Source organism: Cetorhinus maximus, chromosome 21, assembly GCF_964194155.1.
Source record: "Cetorhinus maximus chromosome 21, sCetMax3.hap1.1, whole genome shotgun sequence".
NCBI classification, from domain to species: Eukaryota; Metazoa; Chordata; class Chondrichthyes; order Lamniformes; family Cetorhinidae; genus Cetorhinus; species Cetorhinus maximus.
This window is the reverse complement of record NC_135899.1, coordinates 60099124-60112740: the sequence shown is the minus strand read 5'-3', so window position 1 is coordinate 60112740 and position 13617 is coordinate 60099124. Positions and strand designations below refer to the sequence as shown.

Here is a 13617-nt window from a genome sequence, read left to right as displayed (position 1 = left end):
ACAAGGGAGGCTTTAAGGTGTGTCTCAGAGAAAGGTAGAGAAGCAGAGAGGTACATGGAGGGAATTCCAGTGTTTAGAGCCTAGACAGCTGAAAGCATCGCTGCTACAAATGGGGTAATCTAGATTACAGATGCACAAGAGGCCAAAACCAGAGGAGCACAGAGATCTCGTAGGGTTGTATGGCATGAGGAGGTTAGAGATAGGAAGAGCTGTGGCCATGGAGGAATTTGAAAACAAAGATGAGAATTTTTAAACTGAGACATTATCAATTGATCTGCTCTGCCAGATTACTGTCCAAACAGTGAAGACAGAAATCACTGCAGAGTGATTTGATGTGAATACATGCTTAAAAAAAACCACTTAGTCATAACCTAGTGGCATTTTTCAAAAACAAGGCTAAACGACAACCAATTTGGGTAAATGTCCGCTATTCATGACAGCTCTGACATATAGAGGGTGAACTGCTCTCAATAAAAATAAACTGTTTAACAGGTGTGTGTCTAATTTCTCCTTATGCAGATTAACACATCCATTAACCTGATCATTATAAGTGAATTAACAAACATGTAAAAACAGCAAAGAAATTCCATAGGAATGTACAAGCATGCTTTGTCACAAATTAACTGGAAGCATCTTCACCCCCATAGTTTCAGCCTGCCAATAATCTTTTATTCTGAAATGGAATAGAGTATATAGTAAATACATACTTAAGAGTGAATTTTATAGGTACAAAGAATTAAGATTTATTTTAACAGCACCCCTCTCTTCCCTCTGTCTTTATCTTGGCAAATTTATTTTCATTGATTCTATTGTTTGAAGAGGATGTACTGATGATATGATGATGGAAATAGGTGACAGGGGCTCCTGAATCTGACCCTGCAGAAGAACCAAGTCAATATCAATACAGGTCTGGCCAATAAGCCAAGGTGCTCCAGTTGCACATTGTTCCTTTTGCATAATTTGTTTGCTTTTAAAAGCAAACAAATTGTATCTGTCTGTTGTTGAATTAAAAGGTAGCATTTGACAGCTTTGTTGCCTTTGCTTACCAAGATTTTCAATCAGGATCGAATGAAAAGCTACATTTCCCAGGATCCCATTTAACCTTTCCCTCCCTCCTTGCTGATGTACACCCGGAGCACAATTCCCCATAGCACCACCAACCCCCAATCTTCACCAGATTCCAGGGATTGTCTCCAATCTCTCAATCTGGTTGGCTGCCAGGCGGGAAAGGAAATTTAGAAAAGAGGCCAATGAAGTCCAGCACTAAATTTGACAGGATCGCTGCCTTCCTTGTATTTCCTGGATATATCCTGTCTCCCTCCCTGCTTCCCCATAAATATCGGGACAGAGTAGATCAGGAGAATCTGTTCTCACTTGTAAAAAGATCAAGAATGAGAGGGCACAGATTTAAAGCGATTTGCAAAAGAAGCAAATGCTATGTGTGAAAAATCTTTTTCACACAGCAAGTGGTTTGGGTTTGGAATGCACTGCTTGGAAGTGTGGTGGAGGCAGGTTCAACCAAGGCATTTAAGAGGGAATTAGATGATTATTTAAATAGAAACAATGTGCGGGGTTACGGGGAAAAGGCAGGAGAATGGCAGTGAGTCATAATGCTCATTAAGAGAGCTGGTGCAGACATGATGGGCCAAATGGTCTCATTCTGCACATAACAATTCTGTGATCCATTGTCCATGTTCCCATTCAGCACGCACGCACACACACGCACACACACAGACACACACACACACTAAAGCTGACTGACTGAAGTCCTTCTTTTCTGAATTACCTAACACAACACTAGGCGGTATATTGATGCACTTGGCTCACCAAAGGACTCAAAATAATAATTTATGATATAGTTTAAATCACTTAGTGGGTCAGTCATAAATATCAACCAATAGCTTCAAGCCTTTTCTGTCTGTAAATAGACCAATAAGCAACTGAAAGTAAACTGTTCTCCTTATAGCAAAGTGATTTGATAAGCAGCACGTGTCTAATGTTTTTCATCACTAACCTGTGTTGTACTGCTGGATCACATACTTACTTTCACAGCTGGGCCTCTGGTCTCCTACATTCCAAGTCCCATTAGCCTGACAGCTGATGACCCTAAGTCCTTGCAGGTAATACCCTGGGTCACAAATGATAATCACTTGAGCTCCATATTGATTTGGGTTTCCGGATAACAACTTCCAGTCCCCCTGCTCTACACGGATACTATTAACTTCAGGACATGTCACAGCTGTAAGAACACAGGTTGAACAACAATCAATAGCATTTTATCACTTCATTACCCACAGAGTTATGCAATTTTCTGATCAGTTATGAATTTGATCAATCAAGAATTAAAATGAAATTTCTCTGAGATTTCAAGATTTGTCAATATCCCAAATTGATTTACAAAAAAATGAGGTAGATATAGCAATCCTTTGATTTTACTTGTGTTTCTTTTAATTAAACCTTTGCCACCCACGCATGAATCCACACCAAGCATGCTTGAATGAAAGCTGCCCCACTCTTTCAGCTTGTGAGAATCATGCAGTCTCAATCCAGCTGCTAATGACGACAAGGCAAGGCAACAGCAGATCTCTTGCCATAGCTGAGCATTATTATCTTTTGGAGGAATGGCAAGCATATGGTGTGGAAAATGGTAAGAATGCTCTATTCTGTTGGGGTCAACACATCTGGCAGCAGCAGAGCAGAACAGAGTTTTTTGATGTATGCTGCACCCGACCTGGAAGTGCTTGATGTTAGCATGAGTGGAGCAAGCAGTTCTATTCTGAGCACTGACATCCCTCGACAAGATAGTTCTCAATGGTGTTTCCCCTACTTAACAGCACTGACTATATTTCATTACCTATGAAGCACTTTGGGACGTCATGAGGCTATGAAAGGTGCTTATGCAAGTATAAGGATATTCTTTTTATCTGTCATGATTTTGCATGAAAAATATCTGACACATTCTTTGCAATGAGACACTCTGAAACCAGCCCACTTAATAAATGATATTTTGCTGACAGATTCTGAGTTGATAAAAGATGTTGATAATTCCGAAAAACACATTAATTCAGAACTCGTGGCAGCTGATACAAAAATATTTTCCACTTGTTTAATGATTACTTTGCAGGTTTTGTCAATGTTCTGAGTAGAAACAACTCCATATTTGTCAATTCAAAATGAGTTGATTCACAATATCTACATCCATGTAGCCTAATAGGACACTCTAATACATGAAGACAGATGAACAGCCTAAGTGAGTTTGGCTGGATTCTGCATTTCACATCTTAATTGGTATAGATATTTGTTAAAATTAGTGGCAAGGAAGGCTGGTAAGACAAATAGGAGATAACTCCCAGTATAAGAACAAACAAAAATGTTTTTTTAAAAATGTGTTTCACTAATAATTAAACAAGATCAAGGAAAAGGGGAGATTTGATAGATATATCCAAAATAATGAGGGGTTTCGATAGAGGAGATAGGGAGAAACTGCTTCCAATTGCAGGGGCGGGGTCAGTAACCAGAAGATACAGATTGAAGATAATTGGCAAAAAATCCAGCGATGAAAGCATTTTTTTTACATAGCAAGTTCCTATGAATGGAATGCACTGCCTGAAAAGGTGGTGGAAACAGATTCAGCAGTAACTTTCAAACCAAGTATATACTTAGAAAGGGCAATGGACAAAGAGCAGAACAGTGGGAATAACTGCGTAGCTTTTTCAAAGAGCTGGCAGAGATAGAATGGGCAGATTGGCATCCTTCTGTGCTGCATGATTCTAAGGCTTTTTTTTCCCAGTGATCAAGTCAAATGGTAACGGGAGGTTACAAATTTAAGACAACCACAAAACAAAAATTATGGTGAGGTTAGGGGAAAATTCTACACACAGATCAGTTAGAAAGTGGAATTTTCAGCCGAAAACCTTTGTTGAAGCAGAGCCCATAAATTATTTTCCCAGGGGATAAGACAGTTGGTTGAAAAGGGGGAATTATGTAGGTTATGGGAAATGAGCAGGAGAGCATAGAAACAGAGGAGTAGGCGATTCTGCCCCTTAAGCCTGTTCCGTCATTCAATTAGATCGTGGTTAAGCTGTATCATAACTGCCTTGGTTCTGTAACCCTTAATACGCTTGCAGAATAAAAATCTATCAATCTCAGTTTTGAAGTGTTCAGTTGTTCTATCCTCAACAGCTTTTTAGGGGAAATAATTGCAAATTTCTCCCACAAGATTTCTGGGCCGCACAAGAGGAAACAATTTCTCTCCTTCTCTCTTCCCAATTAATTATTTTAATAATCTTAAAGATGCCAATTAAATCACCCTTTAGTCTTCGACACTCAAGTGAATGTGTGCACAGTCTTTGGAACCTGTCCTCATAATTGAACCCTTTTAACCCCGGTATCATTCTGGTGAATTTGCATTGCGGCTCTCCAAAGCCAGCATATCCTTCCTGAGGTACAATGCCCAGAGCTGAATGCTTTATACGAAATGTGGTCTAATCAAAAATGCATGTAACAGTAAAATAACATCCACCCCTTTGTATTCCAGCCCTCTTGAAATGAAGACCACAATGGTATTCGCCATTTTAGTTATTTTTCATATCTGACCACTGGCTTTTAGTGATCCTGTATTTAGGCCCCCTAAACCATTGCTTCTCTGCTGTCCCTAGTTTCACACCATTTAGGAAATAGTCAGATACCTTCCTTAGGCCCACTAGGTGGGTCATGTGGAGAAATTTACAGGACCAATGGCTGAATGATCATGTTATGGAAGCATCGCCTGGCCAATATGACAGATGTGATCAGAGAGAGAGAGAAAGAGGGAGAGAGAGAGGGAGAGAGAGAGGGGGGACAAACTGACAGACAGACAGATGGAAACTCATGTTGAAGCCATAACCAGTTGGATGACTGGACCCCTAGAGTGCAGATCAACCGTGTTTCTCCTTCATTCATGTAGTGATTTCATGTCAGAGGCTGTGAAACAAAATTCCCAACGGTACACTTACCCACGCACTGTGCAGGGTTATCATTGTTGCTCCATTTTCCATTTTCCTGGCAGACAGCTGTTGATAGTTCACCAGATTGTAATCTATATCCTTCGTTACACTGATAGATGGCTCTCGTTCCAAGAGTGTACTCTCTCCCAAAGACTGTCCCATTTGCTGGGGCTTTTGGAACGCCACAAGAAATAGCTGAAAAGGAACATCTGTCAGCTTTGTTTGAGGTTTAATGTGCATCAATATTAATAGTTTCATCAATATAAACACTGCTGCTGTAACACAAAAGGGAGATACCAAAGGTCACAGCATTATGTGACACAGCACTTTACCGGTCCATTGCATTCCACTGGTCCAATATATTGTCACGTCCAGTGGTAAAATAGAGGTAGTCCATTTACCATTTTCTAAAAGTTAAGATCTCAAGTTCATTTATATTAATAGAAGGAGATACAGAATTAAGGCTAGGTACTTTGAGAAAGAAAAACAGCCTTATGTGATGAACCATCAACTCAAAAATGGCAGTTGAAAATGTTTCTGACTGTAAACAACACTTAACATGAACAGGGCTAAAATGCTGATAGCATTAAGGAAGAAAATACAATATAAAGAGATCAAACAAATAAAAAGAAACAAGAAACTCCAATGCACTTCAACTCATATTTGCATTGGACCACAAATCCGCGTGTGTGAAATGTGAAAGAATGAGTAATATGGAAACTAAACATACAAAATTGAGAAGCTATTTGTAAAAAAAACATGCTGTAAAGATATTTTTAAAATCATGCATATATTTATAAACTATTGGCCTGGAGTTTCTACATCATTTCCACTCAAGTAACAGTTTAATCTGCATGAAATCAAAACAAATAAAATGAAAGGTTGTGGAATTTTAAGCATAAGTGAGTTAAGTCCCAAACTTTATGCTCAAGTAACCTACTGGGAAGAATTTTTCCTATGGCGGGCAGACTGGGCGGGGGCAGGTGCAGAGCCAATAGTCACCTGCGATCGGCTGCGCGCCACCATTTTATGCGGGTGGGCCAATTAAGCTCAGCGCCACCTGGGGGAGGAGGGAGAGTTGGGGCATGCGCGCAAAAGAGCGCAGAAATCTCCCTGAGGCACGGAGCTACCCCGGGGAGATTAAATGGTTGAGAAAACTATTTAATAAATAAAGTGAAAATTTATTTAAATATGTCCCCTCATGTGACAGTATCACATGAGCTGGGACATGTTTGTGAAGTTAGTAAAATTTATTTATTTATTTTATAAAAGCTTCAGGAAACCTCATCCCGCCCGTGGATGAGGTTTCCTGAAAAGCTTGAAGGCCGCTTGGGCTCTTCGCCTGCCCGCCAACCTTAAGGTTGGATGGGCAGCGTTCTTAACAAGTTTAATTACTTTTTTAATGGCCTTAATAGGTCGTTGATAGTTCGGCGGGCGCGCAGCCACCTCTGGCACGTGCCCGCCGAACGAAATGTCGAAACGACGCGCAATGACGTCAGGACGCACGCCCGACGTCATCACGCATCATTTTATGCATCAGCATGTCAGGCCCGCCCCCGCACGCCAATCAGAAGATTCAGCCCATTGAATTTTATAAAAGCAAAATACTGCTAAAAATCTGAAATAAAAACAGAAAATGCTGAAAGAACTCAGCAAGTCTGGCAGCAGCTGCAGAGAGAGAAATAGAGTTAACATTTTGAGTCCGTATGACTCTTCTTCAGAGCTGAAAAGAGGTAGAAATGTGATTGATTTTATGCTGTTGAAGGGGGTGGAGCAGGTGGAACAAGCTAGAAAGTCAGGGAAAGGTGGGAGCTCAGGAGAGATTTGACAAGGATGTCATGGACACAAGACAAAGGGAGTGTTAATGGTATCGTTAAAGACTAAAGAAGGTGCTAATAGTAGCATAAAGATTGGATAGCAGAGTGTGTTAACAGCAGAACAAGAGTCAGTGCTCTCTGAAAACAAAGCATAAGAACACATTACAAGGGACCCTGGTGGGGAGGGAGTTGGGGAAAGAAATGATCAAAATGGAAGACAGAGTTCATGGCCTGAATTTAATGTTTTTATGTTAGTTAGTATTTTATGCTAGTTTGCCTGAAGCATTCAATGCACACAAAACTGGCAACACCCCCGGGTCAGAAAGGCAAACTTCCACCGCTTGCATTCATTTGTGTCCAGGATATCGGGTGCACAAGTACCTGTGGTCACATGATTCCAGTGTTAATCACCTGACCAGCAGTCAATTGTTGCAACTGACCAATTTTGCCTTTTTATTTTGAACGAATTGCAGCAGGAACAAACCCAAGATCATTAAATCAGCCAACTATTGAGTGATATAAATCAGTTCTGTGTAAAGTTTTGAAAGGTTTGCAGCAGAAACGTAAGTGCTACTAACCTTGTAGTTCCCAACCTCCCTTTCAAGGAGAAATTTTTTTCCTTACCCTTAATGCTACTGAACCCGAGAATTCAAGGGCCCTCTGGTCTTATTCCAGTCACAATTATATTCAAGTATGCTGCTTAATCATGCAGATTAATGGGAGATTTTACATTTGGACTTATCTTAATGAGTTTGCCTGGAAACATGAATGTGACTCACCTCAGTCAGACCGGCCAATGCATTCTGGGCCTATTTGGCTGATTAGGTCCCTAACTCAAGGCCACTGTATTTTGTGGCACATGATTTTTCATTGAATATAGACAACAAACTGTCAAAAGTCATTTGAAGGACTCTCTAATATATTCTTTTCTGGCTGTGGATTGAAACCCCCATGAGAAGTAGGATCAGATCAAGATAGATTTTCCTGGTTTTTTTTTCAATTTCCTTTTCTCTATCGATTTCCATAAGTGAAGATTGAGATACCTGTACATGACAGAAGTAGGGCTCTTACAGGGATCGTTTTCTTACCTTGACAAAGAGGGGGAATGGTATTCCAGTCATACCAGCCTTGGGGGGATCGAGAACATGTCGCAACACCCTGTCCAATCAGCCGATAGCCTGGATCACAGCTGAATCGCACTGTGCTGCCGGGTAGCCCTCCAGTTTGAGTGTGAACTGTGCCATGCCTTGGAGGGCTTGGTGGACTACAGTAGGGGGCTGGTAACAAAGAAAGGACACATTTTACAAATAAACTGAATGACTCAGAACATAAACCCTAAAAGGGGCATTTTTTGCAGACTGATTAGCCTCTTGCAACAGCTGGGGAGAGAAAATAAGTTTGCTAAAGAATTAATCAAATTCCACCATGTGACTCATTTTTATTTTTCTCACTATAACGAGGATTCAAAAATAACCTCTGGCACCCAGATACCATCAGCAAAGTGATCATGTTATTGCACCAAATACTTCACCATGGCAACATCATGCCATATTACTCACCATGGTAACACTGCCCCTTTTCAGATGAAGTTGCAATATCTGACAACTTGCTCATCAATTTTCAGCCGCATTCAGAAATCAATAAACCAGCTACCGTTTTTGTATCTGAGGGCTTTTTTTTTTGGCAATAATCAGCATCACTGAACTACAATAACGCAATTAAATCAAACTGAGAATGCTGAGATAATTATATTCAATCAATACAGTCTAAAGGTAAATCAGGCAGAAGCTTTTTGTGTCCCAGAGAAAGGAATCAAGTTTAAATGGAAATAGATTCTTATCCAATTAAAAATTCAATTACTATGGTGACAGTATATACATTCACAATACAATGTACCATGGCTTGTTTAAAAATGAAGATCATCATCACTACTCATTTTAAACCTATTGAATGGGTTCACATTTTTTGTTCTTGGTGGCTGTTGATTTTTGTTTAGCCCAGCATTTATGCAGCACCTTATAATTTTTTAAATGTCTAAAGAGCACTCCAGTTACAATGAATCACTTTAACTGGGGTAGCTGTTGTTATTCAAATAAATGTGGCAGCCATTTTGCACACAACCAAGATCCCACAAGCAGTGATCTGACGCATGACCTGTTAATCGATTCTTTTAATACAGTTAGTTGAGGAAGACACTTTTGGACAAGTTTGATCAGATGGATCAAGGACATCGAAAGAACATATGCACCCATGCATACTACTAAAGCTGATCTGATCTGCACATTCTCAAATCCTGAGAGTATCACATTTAAGCATCTTGAGAAGGTGGTAAAAGATGTTAAGTTGGTTCTTAACTCCTTAGATGGTGTGTCCATCTGAGATCTTTCCTTTGAACACAATAAGGATGATATTTCGAAATTCCCTTCAGTTTCACGGTTCATCGCTGGCAGAGGACGTGTGACGACCTTCCTGCCAATCATTTGCCCAATTCGCAGGATGGCTGATCATCTGGCAAGTGATCTTAATGTCAAGGAAGATCCCTTGCTACTAGCAAGGAAACCTATACCATCAGAAATTATGCAAATCAGGACTCACACTGAACTCTCGGAGTTCAGGCATAAGGCTCCAACTCCATCATGCTGTTCACTCACATAAAACAGGTACATGACAGGAAGTCTGCTTTCGAGTGTTTCTTAAAGGAATTTTGCTGCTGTTGAACATTGAAGAGTAATATTTTTGCAGTGAGCACTTTTCCTACTTTGATAGATTTACGGTCCTCCACATGGCTGCTTTACTGCTCAAGACTTCTGCTGTTTCTGATGAACATTCCCGGTGTTGTGGTAATTGCTGCTGCAGGACAAACTGAGGAGGACAGGTAGTCTCATCGGCAGAAGCATCGAGAACTAAAGGACATAGAAGTGAGGTGACTGGCAAAAGGTCCAAAGACAACAGGAGGAAAAGCTTTTTATGCAGGAGTGGTTAGGATCTGGAATGCACTGCCTGATAAGGAGAAGGGAGCTTTCAAAAGGAAATTGGATAAGTACCTGAATTAAAAAAAATGCAGGGCTATGGAAAAGGATGGGGTGGGGGATAAGCCAAACTATTCTCGCAGAGAGTCAGCTTGGACTTGACAGCCTGAATGGCCTCCTTCTGTGACGTGAACCCCTTTGGTTACTCCATAAGCACAACGTGAGAGAGGCCAATTCTTGACAGCATTTGATCTTCAGGTGCACAGACAGCTCAGGAGGTTGCTTACACCCCAACTATCTACGTTTACAGATTCTATTTCACTATTTAATGTTCTTGGGTATGGTAAGCCCAGGTGAAAGAATTCACCTGCGACCCCCATGCTTGTTACATGAAACATGAAACAGGGCTATTTTTGCTGCACTTCTGGCATCAACACCACCAAAGAGTTATTGTGAAAAGTTGGAATTCCTTAGACCCACCCTCAATACACATCTAATCACTCCCTTGTAACAAGAAAATTACAGCCAACCCATTTTGAGGGTAGTCGGCCACCCTTTAAGAGCTGATGACTTTCTCTTTTTAGCCAATCAGATTGCAAGACTGGGTTCCCAGTTATTTTCCCAAGCACATATTTCCCATTCAAGTAAGCGTGGCCGGCACTTTCACCTCCTTTTCACATTAAATACCACAGGAATGTAACTCCCCAGTTTTCTGCGTTCCTAGATTCCTGATTTAATGAGTCCAGGGTACTGTCCAAATGGATTTTTCTGATGTAAGCCTATGCTTATTTGAACAGTAAATCAGTCACTTATTTAACACATCTGGGGGGCAGCACATTAACCTGATGTTCCCAATGGCCTGGGAGGAGGTGGAAGTAGAAAAAATGAAGATAGTGACACCACACTGGTGGAAGTTGGCAGCTGGCCTTCTTGCAACAGATAGCACAATCTGCCATTGACTTTCAGTGGAAAACAGCCTGTGAAGGCGATTCCCCTCAGGTACTGCCATGTAGTCAGCTTACAGTCACTTTAGGTGCTAGGTGCTAGGTAAATACAGTTTGCTTCCAGTGCCAAACGTCTACCTACAATAAAATCCTATGATATAGGTGCTTGGAAATCTTCATCAATATTCTGTAATATAATTGCTGAAAGAAAACATTATACAGGATCTTTGAGAGACCACAATATTGTCAACAACCTTGCTGGTCTTTCATGTCCATTTGGAATGGGCAGAATTAGTGCTGGGTGGGAAACCAGGAAAAGTGAGAGCCATGCCTTAATGCCCTCTTTCACACAGCATTTCAATGTCTAACCAATGAGGAAAGCAGGCAGGAAAGCCGATACACAAAATATTGTGGTGTTTGAATCCTCGGGCTTGATAATACGGTGGTGGGGGGAGGGTGGGCCTTAAAGCACTGTGGACAGGCTAAACGAGGGCCAAGTGAGACTTACGTCCCTCACTGGCTGGGGGGGGGGGGGGAATGTCCCGCCCTCTGGAGCTGTGGGCCAATCCAATTGGCCAGCAGCTCCATCAGTCCAGGCCGTGCCAAGAGCCCATCAATGGCTACTGCTGGGACTGCAACGAGTAAGGAGAAGAAGGCCCAACCCTGGAGCAGGTAAGTCCGGAGTCTTGGGCAGGGAGGGTTTGGGCAGGTCAGGGAGAGGGGCGGGAGGGGAAGGGATGGGTTTAAGGCAGCGTCCGGGTGGGAAGGGGGTTTGAACTTAGGGGGCCACCTCCAATTGGCAAAGGGAAATCCCCAAAGATCAAGTCCGCCTCATCCCTTTCCCGCCCTTTGAAGAACTTTGTTAAATGATTGGGCTGCCCACTCCCGTCCGACTGCCCACACCACACGTTTTATGGCATGGGCAGCATATTATCAGGGTCAATTGGCTTGGTAATGAGCCTAATTGATCCTTGATTACTTATTTGAGTATTATGGGGGTGAGCGGGAATGTGGTCGGGTGGGCATCCACCCTATTTTACATGCCCCCCAGCACAAAACATGCCTGGTGGTTACATGTTCAGGGTTCAATAGGTCCTTAATCCATTATTAGTCCTACGCTGAGATTGGCTCATTTCTTCATCTCTACAGTTGCCCCATCCACCAAGTCAGCATTAAAGGGTCACTATTGCATTGCTTTTTAACCTGACTCCTTCCTCTCACTCTCCTCCTGATACAGATCAGTTCCAATGCTTTGACTTCAGTGCCCTGGACCTTAACATGAGTGCTGTGTAAACATCTTATATATTGGACCTTGACTCCAAGGTACCTGCCCTGAAGCAGCAATCCTACCGCACTGGCTGACTGAAAAACAAAGGCCCTCCATAAGTTTCCAACATAAGAACTTCAGGTAGGCTCTACTGCGGCTGTTACTGCTCTCAACGATTCCACTTCACCATGCCTTGTATTACTTTTCACCATTGTCTCTGCTCCATTGTTGGTATCAGAATCTTAACGTGCTTCAGCTGTACTCTTGGAAATTTCTCCCTGACCTCCTCTGTCTTGTCACTTTACACCCCATTTTAAAGGCCTTCCTTAAAACATAACTTCTCAACTACGCTGCCAGTCATTTCACCTAACCCTCCTATAGGGCTCACAATCTGTTCCTCTTTCACAAAACAACTTGGGATATTTTCTAAATGAAAGGCAAAACATAAATGCAAGTTGTTATTTTGATTGACTGAATACATCTATATTCTCCTTCAATTCAGTGTTTCTGAAATGGGTTTAGTGGAGTCCGATACATACAAGCCTTTGATGTTGATCATGTTCTGTTTAGTTTCTGTAGCCTCAAGCATCAGTGAACATCAAACATTGTTCCAGCACTGGACTAAGCATCACATTGTGTTTAAGGGGCATGTTAATAGTAGCTGTGACATTGTAATGTAGAATTGCTATCGACCAGAAGTAGACTCTCTTTGAGCCTCATCCTACGCTGCTGCATACACTAACATACTAGATTAATGGCTTCGCCCTTGTGCTTATGTCAGCTTTAGATATCAGCACAGAATAATTACACTGATATCTGAAACAGGGATAAGACTGCAGTAATTTCATGTGGGCGGCAGGACGAGAAAAGATGGATTAATTTATTCGCATCTGCTTCATCTCAGAATAAGATTTAGGATAGTGAATGAATATTAGTACTCAGGTGTTCAATTATGGGCAGTTGTGACCTCATAAATGCTAAGACCAGTGGGGAAGGTTAAGTTGTTCAGTTATAACCCGAGTTCAGTCAGTCTACAAGCAAACCACTGACATGACCATTTTTGCTAATATGATAAGTGAAAGTAGAAATTTCTCAATAAACATATTAAGTGTATTTTTAGTTTGATTTCCTTCCCCATTTCATAGTCATTTTCTGTCTTCCTTCTTATAAATCACAGGTTTTTCAAGCTGGGGTCCCTTGGACTATCTGGGATCCACAAACTATCTACAAAGATGTCAGATTTCTCTCTGTCATCTCATATTTGCATTTCTCTCTATTTCTGGATTTAGTAGCAGGTTATTTATGTAACTGTCTACTTATAAGCATTGCTTTCCCTTGGGTGTTAACACTGCATTCTGAACGTTAGGACAGGAAGTCTTTGAGAGCATATTGATATCTGCAGCGGGTTCCCCATACGGCGAGATTGAACAACCACTGCTTTAAATGTCTTCCAACCCACTGGGTAAGAAGGAAGACAGCTAATATCTCCCATCTGGACTGTGCCAAGCCATTCAATAACTAGGTCCTAGGTTGTGTGCAGATCATGGAAGTTAACGTGTCTAGTTATTACTCAAAACCTGCATAGCAACCCAGGTTGTTAGCAGAATTTGGAAATATCTTACATTGTCAATTCAC

General features: G+C 41.4%; 1 protein-coding gene across 1 annotated transcript in view; it reads right to left on the bottom strand.

The window, feature by feature from the left end:
• csmd2 (CUB and Sushi multiple domains 2) overlaps positions 1–13617 on the bottom strand; it is a 1856113-nt gene that overhangs the window by 136339 nt on the left and 1706157 nt on the right. Inside the window, exons 50-53 of the mRNA XM_078566065.1 lie at positions 12462–12473; positions 7891–8079; positions 4995–5180; positions 2045–2239 (exon numbers count right to left, since the gene is read on the bottom strand). Of these exons, the coding sequence (XP_078422191.1) occupies positions 2045–2239; positions 4995–5180; positions 7891–8079; positions 12462–12473 (582 nt within the window). The remainder of the gene's footprint in view (positions 1–2044; positions 2240–4994; positions 5181–7890; positions 8080–12461; positions 12474–13617) is intronic.